The sequence below is a fragment of the Heloderma suspectum genome, chromosome 1, assembly GCF_057233095.1.
Source record: "Heloderma suspectum isolate Gila_16-S chromosome 1, 16-S_ref, whole genome shotgun sequence".
Taxonomy (NCBI): Eukaryota; Metazoa; Chordata; class Lepidosauria; order Squamata; family Helodermatidae; genus Heloderma; species Heloderma suspectum.
Genome location: NC_139458.1, coordinates 99,262,260 through 99,283,902, shown reverse-complemented (window position 1 = coordinate 99,283,902; position 21,643 = coordinate 99,262,260). Strand labels below are relative to the sequence as shown.

General features: G+C 41.3%; 1 protein-coding gene across 1 annotated transcript in view; it reads right to left on the bottom strand.

The window, feature by feature from the left end:
• Positions 1 to 21,643, bottom strand: part of SLC6A5 (solute carrier family 6 member 5) — a 93,223-nt gene that overhangs the window by 56,595 nt on the left and 14,985 nt on the right. The window contains exons 5-8 of the mRNA XM_084849761.1: positions 13,946 to 14,090; positions 11,921 to 12,053; positions 8,499 to 8,633; positions 3,849 to 3,952 (exon numbers count right to left, since the gene is read on the bottom strand). Coding sequence (XP_084705887.1) covers positions 3,849 to 3,952; positions 8,499 to 8,633; positions 11,921 to 12,053; positions 13,946 to 14,090 — 517 coding nt within the window. The remainder of the gene's footprint in view (positions 1 to 3,848; positions 3,953 to 8,498; positions 8,634 to 11,920; positions 12,054 to 13,945; positions 14,091 to 21,643) is intronic.

Below are 21,643 nucleotides of genomic sequence, written 5' to 3'. Positions count from 1 at the left end.
GACAGCCCCATGGTCGTCATGGCGGCCATGAAGTCCTGAGCCGCCCCGGATACAGCGGCCTCGGCATGGAAGTTGAGATCCCCCAGGACCATCATCCTGGGGGTCCTCAACACCAAGTCCGAGACCACCTCCGTCAGCTCAGGCAGGGAGTCCGATGGGCAGCGGGGTGGGCGGTACACCAACAGAATCCCTAATCTGTCCCGGGTACCCAACACAAGGTACAGACACTCAAGATCTGCACTCGAATGAGCAGGAAGCCTGGAGAGGGAGATTGAATTCCTATAGACCACGGCAACCCCCCCTCCCCGACCCTCAAGTCGGTGTTGGTGCTGCACTGAGTACCCAGGAGGGCACAGCTGGGAGAGAGTGACCCCTCCCAGTTCCCCCACCCAGGTCTCAGTAATACATGCCAGGTCAGCCCCCTCATCCACAATCAAATCATGGATGAGGGAGGTCTTATTTTGGGCCGATCTGGCATTCAGCAGCAGCACCACCAGACCCGAGGGCAGACTGGTAAGGCTGCCAGGAACCATCAGGTTGGGGGAAGAACCAGAAGAGGGGACAGCTGTAAGGTGTCTAGCCCCTCTTCTCCTCAGCTGGCCTGTTAATCCCCCAACGCCATACCTCCCCCTGCCCGTGACCACAGTTATGGTGGCACCTCCCCCACCCCCTGAGTTGTCCAATAGTCCTCCCAGGCACATATTAAAATATTAAGATATAAAATATACAACAGTTTAAAAGAATATAAAAGAGATAAAAGAGAACAGCAGCTAAGAAGGAGCAGATAGTCGACTCAGCCTTCCATCCTTCCGAGGTCGGTAAAATGAGTACCCAGTTTGCTGGGGGAAAGGTCGTCATGACTGGGGAAGGCAATGGCAAACCACCCCGCTATAGTCTGCCATGAAAATGCCAGCGTAAGCGGTGTCCCTCTAGGAGTCAGCAATGACTCGGTGCTTGCACAGGAGGATCCGTTCCTTTCCTTTCCTTTCCTATACTTACACTAACAGTAGAAAAACAAAACAAGCCTCAGCTACACGATTAGCATTGCGTCTAGTTTTGCTCTCACTGTAGCCCAGATTGAAAGAAGTAATATGTGCACCTAGAAAAAATGGGACAGAGCCACAAAAACTTAAAACTGAACACAGTCATATCTTTTCAGCAACAGCAACTACTGCAGAAAAAACATCAAACACATTTTCATTTGTATCTCGCTTCCCAAATCTCCCTCTTGTGCACATATTATTTCTTCCTGTTGTTGAGTTTGTTGATTTGACTTATTTTTTAAGCTTTCCAATAGTGAAACAGGTGAAGGAGAAATGTATTAAATAAAGAAAAACAAAAATGGAATTAACATAAATTCATGAGAGGGAGGGAGAAGGAAAAAAAGAGGCCCAATCTGTCTGTTTCTTCCGAGCTCCATAGGAAATTATCAATTTTAATCAAATTTTCTGTCTTTAGGACCTTGGAGAATTTTTCTTAATCTGAACTTGGTGTTAATGCAACTGCAGGAATAATCACCTTGCTAGTGATATAGCAATAGTAGCAGTGGAAACTGCAGATTACCTTTGCTAATACAGAGTGCTTATCACCGTTGGATTCTGACCTATTTCTAAATCTCAAGGCTTTCTTCAACAGAGATTAGGCTTGTGCTGTATTTCAGGCTGCTATCCCTGGTTCTTGACAATTCCCTAGATTGCTTTTCAACCTGGCCTGTTTTTAATTAGGGCAAGCATTCAACAGGAAGTAGGACACACCAACCCCATGAGTGTAATGGGTTTGAGGCCCTAAATCACAGATGATAGACTGTTTCTATACCTGAAGTCAACTGTGTTTTAGGATTAGGCTGCTTGATGATGAAAAATGATGCCATAGTTTTAGTAGCCACAGAATCAGCCACAGTTAAGCCAAGCAAAACTTTCAGGTCCAACATGTTCAGAAATATGCATGCGGTGCAGGCTTTCCTGGACTGTACCACTTAAGATTATGAGGGTGGTTACATACAGAATGCTATACAACTTCAAAAACTCCCTGCCTGTGGCTTCTTCCTGACAGACTTTCTTATTTTCAGAACTCTCCTTGGCCTTCAGGGCCTGCCTCTCCTAGGGATGTATGAAATTGGCCTTACCTGGCTCCGCTGGGTTCCGCTGGGGGGGGGAGGCACTCCGTCCCTCCCTCCGGAATCCTCACTGGGGGGGAGGCGCTCTGCGCCTCCCCCCCAGAATCCTGGCCAGCCAGCTCCGCTCCACAGGGATTCCACAGAGCCACCGGCCGGCTCCACCAGCAGCCAGACATCCAGCCGCTGGCTAACAGGGACGCAAATGGCGGCGGCCATAGCCACCACCGTTTGCGTCCCTGTAGTCAGCCGTGATAGGCTACGTAAATCTTTACGTAGCCTATCACGTCTGACTTTAAAAAAACAACAAAAACGCGCGCACGCAAATGGCGGCGGCTACGGCCGCCACCATTTGCATTCCTTATTTTGGCCCGTCTTAGTCTACGTAAATATTTACGTAGACTAAGGCAGGCCAAAATAAGGAATGCAAATGGTGGCTGCCATAGCCGCCACCATTTTTGTACATGCGTGTTGTTGTTGTTTTAAAGTCAGACGTGATAGGCTACGTAAAGATTTACGTAGCCTATCACATCGTTTTTTTTTAACCTAGCCATGATAGGCTACGTAAATCTTTACGTAGCCTATCACGTCCTTTTTTTTTTTTTTAACACTGGAAATGGTGGTGGCGGCGGCGGCAGCCGGTCAGAAGACCGGCCACTGCAGCTGCTGCCACCCGGAAGATCCGCCCCAGGTACGTCTCGTCCCAGGGGGGATCCACGGGGGGGCGGGGGGTGGCAGGCCATTCCACCACAGAGTTTGGGGGGCCGAATGCACTGGCATTCGGCCTCACCGAGATCCGTGGCGGAATTCTCTGCCATCCCTAGCCTCTCCACAGATACTACTTCCACTATGAGCTGCCTTTTAGGATACATGAGGGACACACCAACTTTATGTTACAATGCTAAAATTCTATGTACAAGAAGTTATTCCCCGTCACCCCAAACATCAAGTAGCATGTAATTTTCTCTCCACCATTTGAATTAATGGTACTATGTGATGGCTTTGACTGCGGAGATTAGTTCTCATTCTATTACTAATTGGGTTTATCACGTCCGTACAAATTGGGACAAATTATCCAGTTGGCTTCTTTCTATGGTCTGACTGTCTTGAATAATTTGGGTCCAATGATAACTCTAATTATGTTTTTTTAAACATAAACACTCTAACTGGTAAGTGCCTACATTAGTTCCAGGTAGGGATGTTGGCAAAATCTACAATAGATTAAAATGACACTGGATTTCTATGAATCTGTAGAGGACCAGCTTTTCGGAGTCAAACAGACTTGCAGACCATTTTTTTTTTAAACTTTCTGGAACTGTATGTAACTTTGGTCATACAAAATTGTGTAAAACTACAGTAATGTACATGCTGTTTTTGTGTAAGAAAAAGGGGGGGAAAGCTCATCTTTGATCTCTCTTCAGCCTGTGAGGTTAAACAATCTTTTTCTTTCTTTTTTGGTATGCTCTACGCTGACCTCAGAAAAGTATGCAACATGTTACATACCAATGAAAGTTCCATAACTTCTGACTGATTTTTTTGTGTACTTTTCCAGAAGGGGAAAAAATCCACATCTGTCAATGAGCAGACGACAGAGTGGATAGCGCCTGACAATCCAGAAAACACAAATGGAGTAGATTATAGAAGACCCTTACATCCCTAGTTCCATGTATTTCTGAAATCAACTTTGTCACTCAATCACTGCAGTCATTGGTTTTGCTGAATTAATACTACTTACCTGTATAGGTTGTTATGAAATTTGTTATAGGAAGACAGAGTGATCAGGCCACCCCATGCAGCAGACAAAGAGAAAAATATTTGAGTGGCAGCATCTTTCCACACCTAAAAAAAAAATCAATTGGAGAAAATTACCGTCGGCTTCAACAAACTGTAATTCATACATTTGGCATGGTTAGCCAGCCAAACCATACAGCAGGGTGGAGCAGGCACAGAAAAATTTAGGTGAACAGCTAAAGGCAGGAACTGATTTTTGAGTGGTGGTACTGAGGCTTTTTAGAATATTGGATCTAGCAGGAGTGCTTCTCTTCAAACAGCAAAATGTCTTCAGCCAGCACTGATAAGTGAGATATTCTAGCCCTGATAAATGGTGACCGCTGATCAAGCCCTGGTATCCATATATTCTAGCAGGGGTGGGCAACCTTTTTCCTGTCAAAAGCCTCATTCCCTTATGGGACTGTTGGCAGTGGGCAAAGCCAAAGTGAAATTATTTTGGCTGTTATTGTTAAACATTGGTCTGAGTGCAAATCCAACTCATTGGGAAGTCTTAAAATTACAAGAAAAGCAAAGATTGTATTAATGCTATTCATATCTTTTCAAAATGGAGGCATCTGTCCAATTTGGGGATATATATTACTTCCTATGCTTATACAAGTTACAGTTAAATAGCATTTACCCTGGGGTTAATTAATTTTACTTCCAAATAAAAGTGTTTATTTATTTCAGGTATTTTTATCTTGCCTTTTAATTTGAACAAACAATTCCCAGTGCAGCTTTGAAATAAAATAATATAAAAACATCACTGAAACAATCATGCAATACAAAAATGCAGTATGTTAATAAATCAATAAGAAAAATAAATCTATACGACTACATAAAACAGATAAAACATCAATATCAAAATTAATTCAAAGCTCAAGCAAGTAAAACTGCTTAATTTTTTTATTTTTTTATTTTTTTATTTTTTTATTTATTCATTTCATTTCTATACCGCCCAATAGCCGAAGCTCTCTGGGCAGTTCACAAAAATTAAAACCACAGAGCACACAATAAAACAATATAAAATATATAAAGCATTAAAACCACAGTATAACAATACAGTACAACTGCTTTTTAAACCCAGTGCCTAAAACACATCAGGATGGGTTCCAGGCAAACTTCTCTGGGGAAGAACTTTCACAGCTGGTCACCACTTGCCTAACTTCCAAACGCAGGAGTAACCAGAGAAGGGTCTATAAAGATTATCTTAACAATCGGAAAGGTTCATAGGGAGGAAGAAAGTCCTTTAGATACTCAGGCTTCAAACCATGAAGTTATGTTACAGCCAAAGCTAGTACTTTGAATCGTACCCCCAGATATACAGAAATAGAGATGCTGAGATACATTCCACATAGCCAGTTCCAGTCAGTAATCTAACTGCCATATTTTGGACCCATTGAAGTTTCCAAGTCATCTTCAAAGGCAGCTCCACATGCAACTCATTACAGTAGTCTAATCCAGATGTTACCCGGACATGGATAACAACACCAATGAGAGTATCTACCTATTTCTGACCTGATACTAGTGGTCGATAGCAATAACCCAAGTAGATTTTAATTTTCTTTCAGTCTCTGTAGCTTCTGTTTAGAATTAGGCTGCACAAAGGTACACAACTAAATGAATGCCTAACTAACCAATTCAGCAGCCTGTAACCAAGAGCAAACCATGAAACTCTGATCTAGCAGTTGCTGAATTATCTGATGCACACACAAAGCTGTTCCATCTGCAAAGATTCCCCATTACATTTCAATATGAAGTGACAATTCATGCATGTGTATGTGGAGTGGTTTGGTCAAATCACTTAAAAATTAATGCACAGGAATGTCTTGTGTGCATAAGAGCACAGACTTTGAATCAGATTGAATGCTGACAGCAGCATATTGTGTCATCCATGTATACATCAATCCAGTGATTCTAAATTATTTAATTTATATTATTTGAATGCCCATACATTAAATTAAATTAAATTGTAGCTTTAATTTGTAGCTGTAAATGGGGACATTTACAGACAGAATAAACTGAAGGCAAAATTCCATAGTTTTGAGCTTAGGAAACATTTGTCCCATCTACACAAGATAGTTTGTAAAATATCCACAGTGACATAACAAGTATCCACCGTATTACAGATCTTATGGACTTCTTTCACAGGTACAGCATGTGCTACTGATTAGGTCTAATCAGAACCAGAACTCTTCTAGCTATATTTCAGCTCCTTATCTTGTCTTTTAAGTGCACATCCCTGCCTCCATCTCATTCCCCTGTGTGTCTCTAGCTGCTTTCATTTCCTCCTCTAAGCTTTTCCTTGAGACCTGCTCCTTCAGTAAAGTATTTTCTGACCCATCCCAGCTCCTCCTGACCTGCTTTTCTACTATCTTTTAAAAGGTAACATTGGTGACTGCATACCACTGAAAATGCACATTTTCTGTGCAAATGCACAGAACTGCATTAATGTACTCTAAACTCTGATAGCTATAGGGAAATAACATCTCACTCCTATGCATAGTAACTGGAACTTATTTAACCCCTTATTGCTCTGGAGGCTTTTCCACATGAGGCTTTTAACCTGCACCTTTACCAAGGCTTCTTGCTTCCGGATTCTTTGAGGGATTACAGTCGGCTCCTTTACCTGTGTCTTTTTCTTTCTCTGCCTTTCTATATGTTCCATTACACAACCACTAGGTGGTGCTGTAGTACAGTGAAATTGCACAAACACACCAGGTTTCTATAATGCCATTCAGAAAGAATACTAGACTTTCCTCGTTAGGGAAAAAAAAACTTGCAAGAATTGTTAATTTTCTATTTGCAATATTTTTAACCCGCTCCACATCTAGAACAGATTTTGGAGCAATGAACTTGTAATTGTTGCTAAGCACAGGAGAGGCCCTGGAGGATGACTATGTCATGTAATGGGCCCACAAACTACCATAACTTAGGAATTACGAGTACACAATAAAAGTCTTGTGTAGAAAGTCTCTGGGACTCTGCTTAAGATTGTAACCTTGGTGTATCAGGTTGGACTAGGGCAGCAATACCCAAACAGTGTGCCACAAGAGAAGAGTTATACTAAAAAAACCCACCCTAATTGGATTCATACAAAGCTTCACCTCACCTCCCAAAGTACTCACCCACAGAAAAAGCTGTGCACTGCATCTCTTCCCCAATTGTGGAATTCCTTTCTAACTATTTTACATATGGCCCTAACAGTACAGGCCTTCACACAGATTTTAAAAAAAACCATTTGATTCAGGTATCTTTTTGAAACAGTCTTATGTTGCTGCTGGTCTGAAATTGTTTTAAAACTGTTCTATGTGGATTTCTTTAGAGACTGATCCTAGCCAGTCTATTGGCTTTTATTCTGCTGTTGTTCTAAAAAAAAGGGTTTGGATCGTATCTAATGTTGTTTTATGACTATTTTATGTAAGCCATGTTGTAAGGGCTATGCCATAAAAGGTTGTACCATGACTTATTTCTGTTCTTAACCCCTCCCTCTTTCTTGTTTGCATAATGTAAGTTGCACATACTGACATAAGGAAGTACTTCTTCACACAATGCGGTAATTACCTTACTACTACAAAATGTGATAATGGACACTAGCCTTGGTGCCTTTTAAAAAAGGATTAGTCAAATTCAGGGAAGATAGTTTGCTATTGAGAGAGCTTCAGCTATTGATCAGTATAGAAATTATATATATATATATATATATATATATATATATATATATTTAGAACCATAATACTGGAACATTGGTCTGAACTAGCCAGGCAGTTCTGATGTAATACAGACACCACTGGTTAGGGAGAGATTTGCACTAGAACCCGACAAGCAATCAGGTGAGCACTATACTGGGTGTCTTTTGCAGCAAAAACAGTGAATAATCTTGTGGCACCTTAAAGACTAACAAATTTATTATGGCATAAACTTTAGTAGACTACAGTCCACTTATCAGATGCATGAAATGATTTCCTGAGTTCCGTGTGTGTGTGTGTGTGTGTGTGTGTGCGCGCACGCGCGCACACACACACACACACTCACACACAGTTCTGGGGCAGTGGAAATTGTAAACAGTGAAATTAGGGAGAACTAAAATGCAGGAAGTGCAGACAGTGATAATTGCCATATGTACACTGGGCCTTCACAAAACAGTTGCTGGATGATAAAACAGACATCCTTGAGTTGGTGAGCTGATCACTATGTGTACTCATCTGATGAAGTGGACTGTAGTCCGCAAAAGCTTATGTCATAATAAATTAGTTAGTCTTTAAGGTGCCACAAGACCCTTTGTTGTTTTTGCTTTCTGGGAGTGAGATCCTCCATTCCCTCCAGCACAGAAAATAGATACGGTGCAGACCTAGCTTGGGAATAATCCCGTATTTGTAGTGCTATGTTGTACCTCCTTGCATGCGTAGTTGTTGCTACCAAAACAAATGGAGCAATGTACCAAAGGAGACACAGACTAATCTTATTAAAATCTAAGCATACTAAGAACACACATTCACAAGGTTGCATACAGTTGAAATTGTATCTGTAATGTATGCTTTTTAACACACAGCAAATAATAAAACTGTATGAGTTATTCACCCTATTAGTGTTATAACTGGAATAATAAGCCCACCATAGCATCACTTAGTTTCTCCCACTTAGGTGTGATGAAGTACCACATTCCAGCACCAGCTCCAGGCAGAGTTACTCCTCTGATGAGTAAGATGATAAGCACTACATAAGGGAAAGTAGCAGTAAAGTACACCACCTAAAGAGACCACACAGAGACAAACAATTATTCATATGGTTTAATCATAGAAGTAACATCATTTCCTCACTGTCTACAACAAATAATTTCAAATAATTACACAGAGCCAGTGATACTGGCCAATGAAAATCTGAGAAACCTACTGAGATAACAGGATCATTGTCTAAAACGTTGCTATCTGTGCAGAACTACAAGAAGTAAAACAGCAAGTCTTTGAGATATGTAACATGAACAATAACTGTATGTATATCTAGCATTTGCTTATTTAAGAGTGAAATCCTTGAGGATAAAAACATAAAAAGCATATCCCAGTCTTATGCCTGACTACCAATGTAGTCACAATCACACCTTGGGGGTGTTTCCACCAGCGATTTACTATGAGCTGGCTGCATGTTGAGGTCATGAGGGATACATGACGTTGTGGCCATCCAGCAGCCACCCCAGAGCTCATGAGGGAAAAAAATGGATTTCTTGAAACTGCTTAAAGTCTGGTTCTTTTCCTCAAGTCGGGTTCTCCCTGGTATAGTTGCTGTGTGCCCCAACCCCCACTTTGACCTCGGGTGTGCTAGCCCTGCCCAGGAGTGTGCCTTTCACCGTGACCCTGGTCAAGGGGTGTTTCTTGTGTGTTTCCTGTCCCTGCACAAACCAGTTAGTGTCTCCTCAGAAGTAACTCCCCATGTGGTCAATGAGGCCTGCCCTATGAATGCCCAGATCAGTACTTACAGAGATCCCCCTCAATTGACATGGCACAGTTTAAAGCCCAATTCCCTAAGGGCAGTTAAGCACGATCTCGAGGCTCCAATTCTCCATTGTTTTCTTTATTGCCTTAGGAAGTAACTAATTCACAGCTTCGTTGTAGAGATCCTGTGCAGTACCGGTCTGGTTAGAAAGGGGGATGGTTTCCCATCCCTGTGTTCTACCCCCAGTTCTTTCCCAGCACAAGCATATGTGTGTCTACTCAGAAGTAATACCCATTGCGCTCAAAGAGGCTTGGGGCTCGTTGGGAGGCTTGTCTTACAAATGTACACAAGGGGAAGTAACTACTTTACACCTTCATTTCGGAGCCCGGAGCAGGGGGGCAGGGCAGCCTCTCTTATTGGTTGAGCAGCCCCTGCCATTTAGATGACGTTCACTCCAACCCCCACCCCACCTGCAAGTAAGTTATGTGAAGCCACTTAGAATGGTGCAATGTACACCCTCGTGGAGCCCTGCCCAGACCAAAAGCAGCTCCTACAAAAATACGGGTGAGCCACTCTTCTCTTCTCTTTCCAGTGTCGTGGAAACAGGGCCCTTGACTCCCAATGTAGTCAAGTATAATTAAATCAGTGTAGAATTCATGAAAATCAATCTAAATTTTTTTGTACAATGGAGTGATCTGTTACTGGGAACAGCAGGCACTTATTTAGAATAGCAATCCTCTAAGAGTCCTTCTGAGGTATACTGACTGATGTGATTGCTTCTGCTTCCACAGTTGCTCCTCCATTGGTAAAGGGAACATTTAAAAGCCTCCATCTGCAAGGGTTGCCATTACAGTGGTTAGCAACTCTGCAGACAGCACAACGCTCAAGGATTTGAGCACTGTCTGCATGATTTCAGAAAAGTAACATGTAGTTGATCCTCAGGGAGTGGGGTGTGTGTGCTAGAATGCACAACACCTTTCTGAAAGCAGAAATGCATCACAAGGGCCCCGACCTTCCCTTCCACATGGTAGGTAAATGAAATATGGGGACTGGGACCATTTGCTGACTTTCCAAAGGTAGAAAGACAGTGTGAAGACCCCAGTCTTTGCTGTTCATTTCTATGTGGTAGGAAAAGGCCATGCAAGGATCATGTCTCACACTAGGGGTTTTCATAAATTATACTAAATGTGTGTTCAACATACAAGTTACACTTATTAAGATGGTTGTGAGAGTCTAGCCCTGTTCAGTCATTCTGCTCACAGGTAAGCCTACATGGAAGGGCAGGGAAGCAGGAATGTGTCTGCTAGCTCCACCCTCGCTATTTTTGTTACTCTCCACACATGGAAGGTGACTGTCTGCAAAGGGCAGCTTCTTCTATCCATGGAAACTACCCAGGATTTTAGAATCTTTATGTCTGACATTATGAAGCATCTGAGCTTTACCGTATTGCTAAAGGAATCCTCCCATGCCTGTCTGTGGTTTATATAAGTAGTTGGCAGGAGAGGTTAAACCAGCCTTCCCCAACCTGGTGCCCTCCAAATTGGACTGCAACACATAAAGCAAAACATAAAGCAAGACAGGACCAGACAATGTGGGTCATTTTGCTGGTCCCAGGCACTTCATCCTCCCCATTTGGATTTGGGCCAGAAAGACCAAGGAAACGTGTGAGTGCATGGAGGCTAAGTTGTAAGCATCACAAAACATTATTACTGAGGATGTCTTCACTTCCAATTTCCTGACTTTGTGGCACTTAAGCCAATGTGAGATTGCTTAACTCTGGTCTTAAACCAGTAGGGGTTGTGTTTTTTTAATCACTGAATAAAGTAATCATACACAGCACATTTGTGTTAGCCTTTTGGAACGCCATCCAATATTCTTCATCCTGACAGCACAGGGAATATAGAAAGCATGCCAGAAGAGGCCCACATATGAAAAATGGGCTGTGCCTAAAAACTTAACAAATATGCATATTAATATTTGAAAATGAAAAATGTTTATCTCAACAACTTTTCTTGAGCTACCATGCAAACTGACAAGTACCATCCTGCCATCACATTCCTCAACAAGCTATTAACAGTGCAATCCTATCCACATCTACTCAGATGTAAGTCCCACTCAGTTCAATGGACTTAGTCCCAGGTAAGTATGTATAGGATTGCAGTCTAAATATTCCAAGAATATTTAGGTATTCAGTAATACAATACATAATTCCTGAGTTATGACTAAGAATAGTTTAAAGCAGGGGTGGGGAACCTCTTTCAGCCCAAGGGCCAAATTCAATTTTGGTGATGCTGTCAGGTGCCACGTTCTGGGGAGCGGGGGGACAAAGACAAAAGCATGGGGCCAAAATGACCAAAAAAAAAAATTCCAGCATATTGTAATTTAAAGCTTTTACTGACAGTAACAAACCCTTAGGAAAGGTTTTCAACTTTTTAGAAGGTGGAAAAACTGAACAGAAGCCAGGAAACCACTAAATGATCAGTGGTTAGGGGGAAGGGGTGGGGCCAAGGGAAGTGGGCATGGTCATCTGTGGACCCCCGGAGGGCCAGATTTGGCCCCTCGGCCCAAGGTTGCCCACCCCTGGTCTAAAGAAAGACATTCTCTTACTTTTCCTGATGTCTTTATTCCTTTAGCCAGGGAGGCATAGACAATTGCCCAAGCCAGAAAGAGAGCCAGTGCCAAAGGCCACCGAATTTCACCAGGATATTCAATCCCTGCAGAAATCTTCAGCACAAAGTACCTGAGAGTCAAAATGTCAGCGTGAGTCATTGCAGGCTACGTTCCTCCAGTATATGATTTTGTATTAAGAGAAAGAGAGAGAGATGGAGAGAGAGCATGTACTTCAGCATTCATCTTTTACATTCGCATTACGATTTCTTTTTTAAAGGATGCACTTCATACCAATTAAAGTCAATTAGATATTTGCTATTACCTTCAGAGAAATGTGGATTGTACCTATGAAGCAAATCACAATTGACAGCCAGTGTGGTCAAGGAAGGAGTTTGATCTGAAACATGCGGGTTCAAATCCTAAGTTTAGGAGTATTTTATAATGAAAAGTGATAATAAATGTCATTCATAAATAAATGTGACATGAATGAACTGTGGCCTTGCATAAGTCACTTTCTCATCAGGAGGATGGTGACAGGAAATGGGGTTTTGAAACACCTATTTCCTTGTCATAGTCGGGTCACTTCTGGCTAAGGTTTAACTTAGAGCAACTGTCTCCCTTTGCATGTGTAGGGGACCTATTAAAATCTGGTCCACAGCCCACCTCTTGAGGATCTGCTGCATTCCAGAGGGCTCTGGGGGATCTTCCAGCTGGTATATATGGGACTTCTCTCAAAACTCTGCTTGCTCTGCAATGCAGAGATGACTCAGGTGATTAGCACAATCACTTCAAGCTGAGCAGAGCCGTTCAGCTCCTTACTATTCACTTGAGCTGAGGACAATGAAGCAGGATGGGAGACAGCTAGAATGAAAGAGGAGGAAGTTTTGTGAAGGTCTGCTCAAACAAAAATAAGAGCTCATTATTACTGAGCCTACTCAGTGGTGGTGACCGCGGCGAAGAAGCAGTCATTTCTTGACACCCCTGTTGCATCCTCACCAAGTGTTTCAGAGTGAGTCTTTTGCAATCTGCCCCAGTAGTAAATATAGTTAAAACCCTAAGTAGCACATCATGATATCTTTGCAAGACACTTTGAGGTAACTGAGAGATGGGCAAAAAAAAAACACCGTCTAGCAAAAAATGCAGGGCAGGAGGATGGGGAGGCAAAGATTGTCTCCGCCACTCTTCCCGCCCTGCATTGGATGATCATAAACCTCTAATGTGGGGGGCTTACGATCATGGAGGGTGCAACCCATAGGATTGCACCCAAAGTAAATAAATAAATACCTACACACACATTATAAATAAGCCCATGAGGGAAACAGTAGTGAAGACTGCATTACCCTTACCCTTAAAAAAAGTTTTTACATCTCTAGTCCACCACGTCATGGCAGCTTTAGGGAACTGAGACTGAAAGATGACTTGATAGGACTTCAACCCGGATCCAAAGTTCACATGCAAATCATTGAACTCCATGTCTGCTTCCTGAATGCCAAAACTATGTACTGTTTTTCCAGTACATGTTCAACATGACATCAAATTACTTTTGTCTACATAGCAGTAATCAACTCACTAGTGAAGTCTGAATATGTGTCTAAATTAATGGCAAAGACACTCAACCAATGAATACTAGCAGAAATGGCATATAGAAAATACAGGTACAGTTTTCTGTTCAGTTAACACTATATTGTGTGTTATACTTTCAATTAATTTGATCTCTGGTGACTTTGAGAAGAGAGTATGTAGGTGAAAATGGGTGGTTATGTTTGAAATGAGTGTTTAATGTAATGTTGGTTACTGAAACATTAGTAAATATGTTGCTCTTTTGTAACTGAAAAATCTTCAAATACACACACACACACACACACACACACACATATATATATATATATATATACACACACACACACATATACTATATACATACATACATACATACAAACACCATTTCATCTGTTACCCAGTGACATCCATGCTTAGATTTCTTTTTAAACTAATTGTTACAAATGATTTTTAAAATCTTACTTGAAGTACTCTTCACTGCCACTGACAAAAGTTTTGTTGACGACATGGCTGGTGTAGTTTACCATTGTCAAGTTTGGATAGGCACTCATACAGAAAGTAGAGTTCTTTATTTGTAATTTGGGGTGGTCACCAATGATGCAGGAATCTGACAAAAGACAACAAATCATAAGAGTAAAGTTCTGGGCTAAAACTCTTGAGGAATAATGGAATAACAATGAACAAACAAACGTATATTTCATTTGAGCATCTAAAATTTAATTAAGCATTTATATCTTCTCGAAGAGAAATAGTCAGTCTTCCTCTCAACATTAATCACATTTGACTCTTCCTTTCCATTGATGAGTCTAATTTGTCTTGGGCTGCTGTGTTTCCAATTCAGAATTTGGATGTTGCTTGATTAATATAGGAACAACAAGATCAACAAGGCAGCAATTCTGAAATTCTTGGATTTAAGCTGATATGAAACCTAGTCCTATGCATCTTTTATGCAGAAGTAAGTTTCACTGTATTCAATGGGGTTTTCTTACAAGCAAATGGGCATAGGATTATAGCCTTTTTCCCCAATGGGGCTGATCTTGACCCTATGCTCTGCTGCATATGCTCTGCAAAAGCATAAGATAGTCTTAGACCTCTCAGCCATGTTGCAAGGGATCCATTGCCTGCCCTGGATTATCAGGAGGAGTCATAATGCTGCTGCTTAGTTGAAAGGGGAAACCTTTATAAGGCACTGGCAGGATGCACTAAAGTCCTTGTGGGGCAGGACCACTGTCAATTTCTTGTGCCTATCCAAAAGCCCACAGAATGGGTCTATACCTTCAAATGCAGGTGCAGACAAGAAAGTGGGGCATTTGAGTCCCCCCCCCCGAATTCTGTGGTTATTGCTACAATGCAATTTAAGGCTTCCAATATTCTGTTGTAAATTATCTGTAAACTATTAACCACCAATTTGTGGCTCCATGATTAGTTATTTTATATTGTAGTTATATTATATTTAATAAGCTGGTTGCCTACTTAGTATCTTTGAACAATAAAATATTATAATAACAAAAATAGAAATTCACTGAATAAAACATTTTTCTGTACATTTTGGTTGCAAGGCATGTACATTTGAAGGTAATTTGGAAATTATATTTACCAATTGCAAATCTGGAAATGAAACTGAAAGTCCACTTGGAAGATTATTTTATTTTTGTACATTTATACCATGCTTTTCTATTTTATGCCCACAGGAGGTAATATTAAGATATACATTGTTTTCTGATAAGTAACTAGTGTGGCAATCTACTCTTGAAAATCTGTGAGGGGATTTCAAAGCCGCTGCAAAAACTCTGTTATCAACAGAACTGTTAAAGGCACATGAGTCCTAATTCTGGAAGCGTGGCCATCCTTGTTTTTGCATTTTAAAAATGTGTACACATATCTAAAACACATACAGCAATTCCTTGAAAATTAAATATCAGGAATAATTATGTTACAAATTGCAGAATTGTGAATATGAAATGAGATAATACGTTTTGGGGTCTTGACTAGAGATGGAAGGGCATTTTGTGAAAAACCCAACACTGGGAAATTCCAGAGTTAGCCTTTAAACATTTCAGATTTTATTTGGAAACTTGTTAAAGCACTTTCAGAAGGACTGCCTTCACCCATAAGAGCCTGCCCATAAGCTTAAGATTAGCAAGAGAGACCTTTCCTATTTGCCCACCTGTGAGAGAAGTTAGGTGGGTGACCACACATGAGAGGGCCTTTTCTGCAGTGGCCCTACACCCCTGGAATGAGTTGCCATTGGGCATCCAGCATGGTTCATCATTGCAGGCTTTTAAGAAGGCCTTGAAAACATATTATTTTACTCTGGCCTTCTCCTGATATAATTGCTCTTGTCGCTGTTTTTATTGGTGTTCTTATCACTTTTAATATCGTATTGGTTTTATGTGTTTTATTGCTGAATGCTGCCTCGGGAGGACAACTGCCCTGAAAGGTGGTCAAGAAATATTTTATATAAATAATAAATTTCAGGACATACTTTTAAAAGTCTTATATCTTAATAGTACAATCCTTTGCATGTCTACTCAGATGTAAGTTCCACTAAGATTAATGGGACTTTCTCCCAGGTAAGTGTGTACAGGATTACAACCTAAGTCTTGTTGATGAATTTCAAGCACAAGGATCCATGTCAGGAATGTTGAAAACATTAAAAAAGAGAAGAGCTTACAATCACATGTTTGAAAGCAAATTATAATTAAGAGAATTGCCTTGAGCGTTCAGACCAGGGGTGGGGAACCTGTGGCATTCCAGATATTGTTGGACTCCAGTTCCCATCCTCCCTGGCCATTGTCTATGCTGGCTGGGGCTGATGGAGTTGGAGTCCAACAACATATGGGGTGCCACAGGTCCCTTCCCCCCCGGTTCAGACATTTGTTTCAGCTCTAGCCTTGATTGTATAAAGAGGCCAGATTCTGTAATTAGATTTGATTCAAAGAGGTCAACTACCATTCAGGTCAAAGTCTCTCTTTGAAAAGCTATTGACTTCTGAATAATATCTTGGTTGTGACTTAAAGCAATATTAAGCCTCACCTTTTCTAGTTATAGGCAGGGCCAGCCCTACCATTAGGCAGAGTGAGCCTGTTGCCTCAGTCAGCAGATGCTGGGAGGTGGCAGCAAAGGGTTAGAGGAGAGAGCTGTGAGCCACATGGCCTGCCTTACGCCCCTTAAGCTAGCCTGCTGCTTTTAGGTGTGGGGAAGATGACAATGTCAAAGAAAGAGTCAGCCTTTGTATATGGAATGGGAGTGGGTGCCATCTTATCCTTTGCCTCAGTCAGTAAAATGCCTTGGGCCAGCTCTTGTTAGAGGGATAATCCCAAAATACATCCAAGCAAAGATATGAAAGATGTTGTGAACGTACACTGCTTGTTGAGACAGTGGGTTTTTCCTTTTGAGTGTTATGGAAATGCACAGATCAGCTGCTTTAATGTCTGTCTACAAAAATAAGTGAACCTTCCCAAGCCTCCTAACTCAGTACACATAACTGGAAACCAGGACTTCTCTATTAACTGACAAAGGCATTTTCCTACAATTGAAATTCTATTTTAAAAGCCAATAGAGGCAACTTGTGATACTAATAATATGAAAAAGAAAAAAAAAATTCATTAGTGTGACATCAGCCCTTTATATGTCGCTTGGTTTTATTCATCCTACTGGTGACTGCTATTGCAATCTTCCAGTTTTCTGCCCAGAAAAAGGTGCCAATCTCTTTTGAAAGGAAGGTGTTATACTGTAAATCAAACAGCAGAGGGGGTAGTAGTATGATATCCTTTCACCCTCCTATTTTCTGTACACCCTTAGATTTACTTGAGTATTACTTGAGGAATAGTTATTGGAAAAACTACAGATCTTTTTACACCTGGTACCGTATGTCTCACTGTCCAGTCCTTGTATATAAACAGCTGCTTCTTACGTATGGAGAAGAATAACATACTTAGAAGTATAATAGGTCCATCACAATTCAATACAAAATTACATGCACTTAAACCCACTGACATTTGTTTTAGTATGTCTGATTATGGTTTGTATTGTACTGTATGCTGAAAGGCTTCAACAAGAGTAAATACAGATCTGAGAAAAGGTGGATTTTTTTTTTTAGTATGATATACCTCCAAATTTTGAATAATTATTGTTTTTTAAAGATTTTCTCCAAATTTTGTGTAGAAGGATTATCAATCTACTGAATCAAAAGCCATTCTTTTCTTCTTCTTTTAAAGGTTGGGATAGTTTCCCTGTCTCCAAATGAGAAAATCCATATTACTGATATATTATGTTCGGATGGGTGTTTTTGTTCCCAATTCTCTATAATGCAGATGCAAAGACAGAACACACAAGATTATATTTACATAAGGATAGCAATATTCCAAATCTCTTCACAAGAACACACTTGGAAGATATAATTCCACATAAGAATAATTGCATGACTTCTTGATTTTTAAAAAAATCTACAAAATGATCTTGTATTAGTGGGAGTGCAGTTTAGAAACAGGGAGTTCTAAAATCTGCACTAGACTAGAGTATGTTCATCTATACAGGCTGGATTATCACAGCATGAGTGAGATCACAGGATGACACGTAAGGTCACTTTTGCTGCACTGCAGCAAGCTTTTTTTACAGCTTAGCTTTCTAGAGTGGTTGATTTTCCTGCAGTAGACAGTACAAATCACCAGAGGGCGCAATCACATTGCAGCAGAGAACAAACAAATCTTTGCATGCAGTGCTATCCATCAAATCTTGAGCGATGGGCAGAAAATAACGACTACACTAAACCAGAATGTGCTAGCGTGAAAATACATTTATATGGGCAATTACTAATAAGTAAAGGTATCCATTCGGAATCTAAGGGGGAAAGGGCAACCAATTGTGCTTATTTTGATGCCAAAAATGTCTTCATGCATCTTTCTAGCCTTCAGGTATGTATGAAGGCTTGGGAACATATAAAGCTGCAATCCCGAACATTCATGCTGGGAAACCCTGCTGAAAACAGTCAAAGATATCAGAAAAGATATTTCTGAGTCAGCATATTCAGGATTGGAGTACAAATCCAAAAACAGAACAAGGAATCCAGCAATATCGGATCTCAACAGCACAAACAGCATGCAATAGCTTAAAATCTTTGCCTGGTTAACTTCATAAGATTTTATGCCCCTGTAGTATATACAGGAGAATCCAGAAGCACGGACCAATCTGGATGTGCCCTGTCCCCAAATCAAGAAATATCTGGTCCCTTTGGACACTGCTCATGATTGGGGGTGATTGGTTTCTAGCTTAGTTTAGGGGTAGAGAGTTATACAGCTCCCTACATACTTCTAGAAATACCCAGATTGTAAAATCACCCTCATTAGTTATTTTCTCTAATGCTTTTGCCTGATTTTTGAGAAAATCATAATTTCCTTTTCCTAGACTTAGCCCGGCATGCTATAGGCTTGGGATACACATAAAACCATATAACCTTCACCCATGTAATTTACTGTCAATGCTAAGTACATATTTGTCAGAGACCAGTGGAGGCTGGTGGCTCCATTTTCAGTAGGGCTGTAAATCCATTCTGGGTTTCAGTCAAAACCAGCCAGAATGCTAAAGGAGCTATCCAAGGTGCTGAGCCCTATCCCCCCAAATTAGTTCAGCACCTCGGATAGTTCCTGGACAAGTATGGGTGAATTTAATTCAGGTGACCATTATATCTACTACTGTGGGCAAGAATCCCTGAGAAGAAATGGAGTAGCGCTCATAGTCAACAAAAAGGTGGGAAAAGCAGTACTGGGATACAATCTCAAAAATGATAGAATGATCTCAGTACGAATCCAAGGCAAGCCATTCAACATCACAGTAATTCAAGTCTATGCCCCAACCACTGAGGCCAAAGAAGCTGAGGTTGATCGGTTCGATGAAGACCTACAACACTTTCTAGAACTAACACCAAAAAAAGATGTCCTCTTCAACATAGGGGATTGGAATGCTAAAGTAGGAAGTCAAGAAATCACGGGGATGACAGGCAAGCATGGCCTTGGTGTACAAAATGAAGCAGGACAAAGGCTAATAGAGTTTTGCCAAGACAACACGCTGAACATAGCAAACACTCTTTTCCAACAGCACAAGAGGTGACTCTACACATGGACATCACCAGATGGTCAATATCGAAATCAGATTGATTATGTCCTTTGCAGCCAAAGATGGAGAAGCTCTATACAGTCAGTAAAAACAAGACCTGGAGCTGACTGTGGCTCAGATCATGAGCTGCTTCTTGCAAAATTCTGGCTTAAATTGAAGAACGTAGGGAAAACCACTAAACCATTCAGGTGTGACCTCAATCATATCCCTTATGAATATACAGTGGAGGTGAGGAATAGATTTCAGGGATTAGACCTGATAGACAGAGTGCCTGAGGAACTATGGACGGAGGTCCGTAACATTGTTCAGGAGGCAGCAACAAAATCCGTCCCAAAGAAAAAGAAATGCAAGAAAGCAGAGTGGCTGTCTGATGAGGCTTTACAAGTAGCTGAGGAAAGAAGGGCAGCGAAAAGCAAGGGAGAAAGGGGAAGATATATCCAACTGAATGCAGAGTTCCAGAGAATAGCAAGGAGAGACAAGAAGGCCTTCTTAAATGAACAATGCAAAGAAATCGAAGAAAACAATAGAATGGGAAAGACTAGAGATCTCTTCAAGAAAATCGGAGATCTCAAGGGAACGTTTTGTGCAAAGACAGGCATGATAAAGGACAAAGAAGGCAGGGACCTAACAGAAGCAGATGAGATTAAGAAGAGGTGGAAAGAATACACAGAAGAACTATACAGGAAATATCTGAATGTCCCTGATAGCCATGATAGTGCGGTCACTGAACTTGAGCCGGACATCCTAGAGAGTGAAGTCAAGTGGGCCTTAGGAAGCATGACTAACAACAAAGCTAGCGGAGATGACAGTATTCCAGCTGAGCTATTTAAGATCCTAAAAGATGATGCTGTTAAAGTGCTGCACTCAGTATGCCAACAAATTTGGAACACTCAACAGTGGCCACAAGACTGGAAAAGGTCAGTTTACATTCCAGTTCCAAAGAAGGGCAATGCCAAAGAGTGTTCAAACTACCGTACAATTGCGCTCATTTCACATGCCAGCAAGGTGAAGCTCAAAATCCTACAAGCTAGGCTTCAGCAGTACGTGAACCGAGAACTACCGGAAGTACAAGCGGGGTTTAGAAGAGGCAGAGGAACTAGAGATCAAATCGCCAACATTCGCTGGATCATGGAGAAAGCAAGAGAATTCCAGAAAAACGTCTATTTCTGCTTCATTGACTATGCTAAAGCCTTTGATTGTGTGGATCACAACAAACTGTGGCAAATTCTGAAAGAGATGGGAGTACCAGACCACCTTACCTGTCTCCTGATAAACCTGTACAAGGGTCAAGAAGCAATAGTAAGAACCGGACATGGAACAACCAATTGGTTCAAAATTGGGAAAGGAGTACGACAAGGCTGTATATTGTCGCCCTGCTTATTTAATTTATATGTAGAGTACATCATGAGAAATGCCGGGTTGGATGAATCACAGGTCGGAATTAAGATTGCCGGGAGAATTATCAACAACCTCAGATACGCAGACGATACCACCCTAATGGCAGAAAGTGAAGAGGATCTCAAGAGCCTCTTGTTGAGGGTGAAAGAGGAGAGTGCAAAAGCTGCTTTGAAAGTCAACATTAAAAAAACGAAGATCATGGCATCTGGCCCCATCACTTCCTGGCATATAGAAGGGGAAGAAATGGAAGCAGTGACAGATGTTTTTTTCCTTGGGCTCCAAGATCACCGCAGACAGTGACTGTAGCCATGACACTTGCTCCTTGGGAGGAAAGCTATGGCAAACCTAGACAGCTAAGTAAGAAGCAGAAACATCACCTTGCCAACAAAGGTCTGTATAATCAAAGCTATGGTTTTCCCAGTAGCAACGTATGGCTGTGAGAGCTGGACTCTAAGGAAGGCTGAGCGCCGAAGTATCGATGCTTTCGAACTGAGGTGCTGGAGAAGACTCTTACGAGTCCCCTGGACTGCAAGGAGGTCAAATCAGTCCATCCTAAAGGAAATCAAGCCTGAGTGCTCATTGGAAGGACAGATACTGAAGCTGAAGCTCCAATATTTTGGCCACCTAATGCGAAGAGAAAACTCCCTG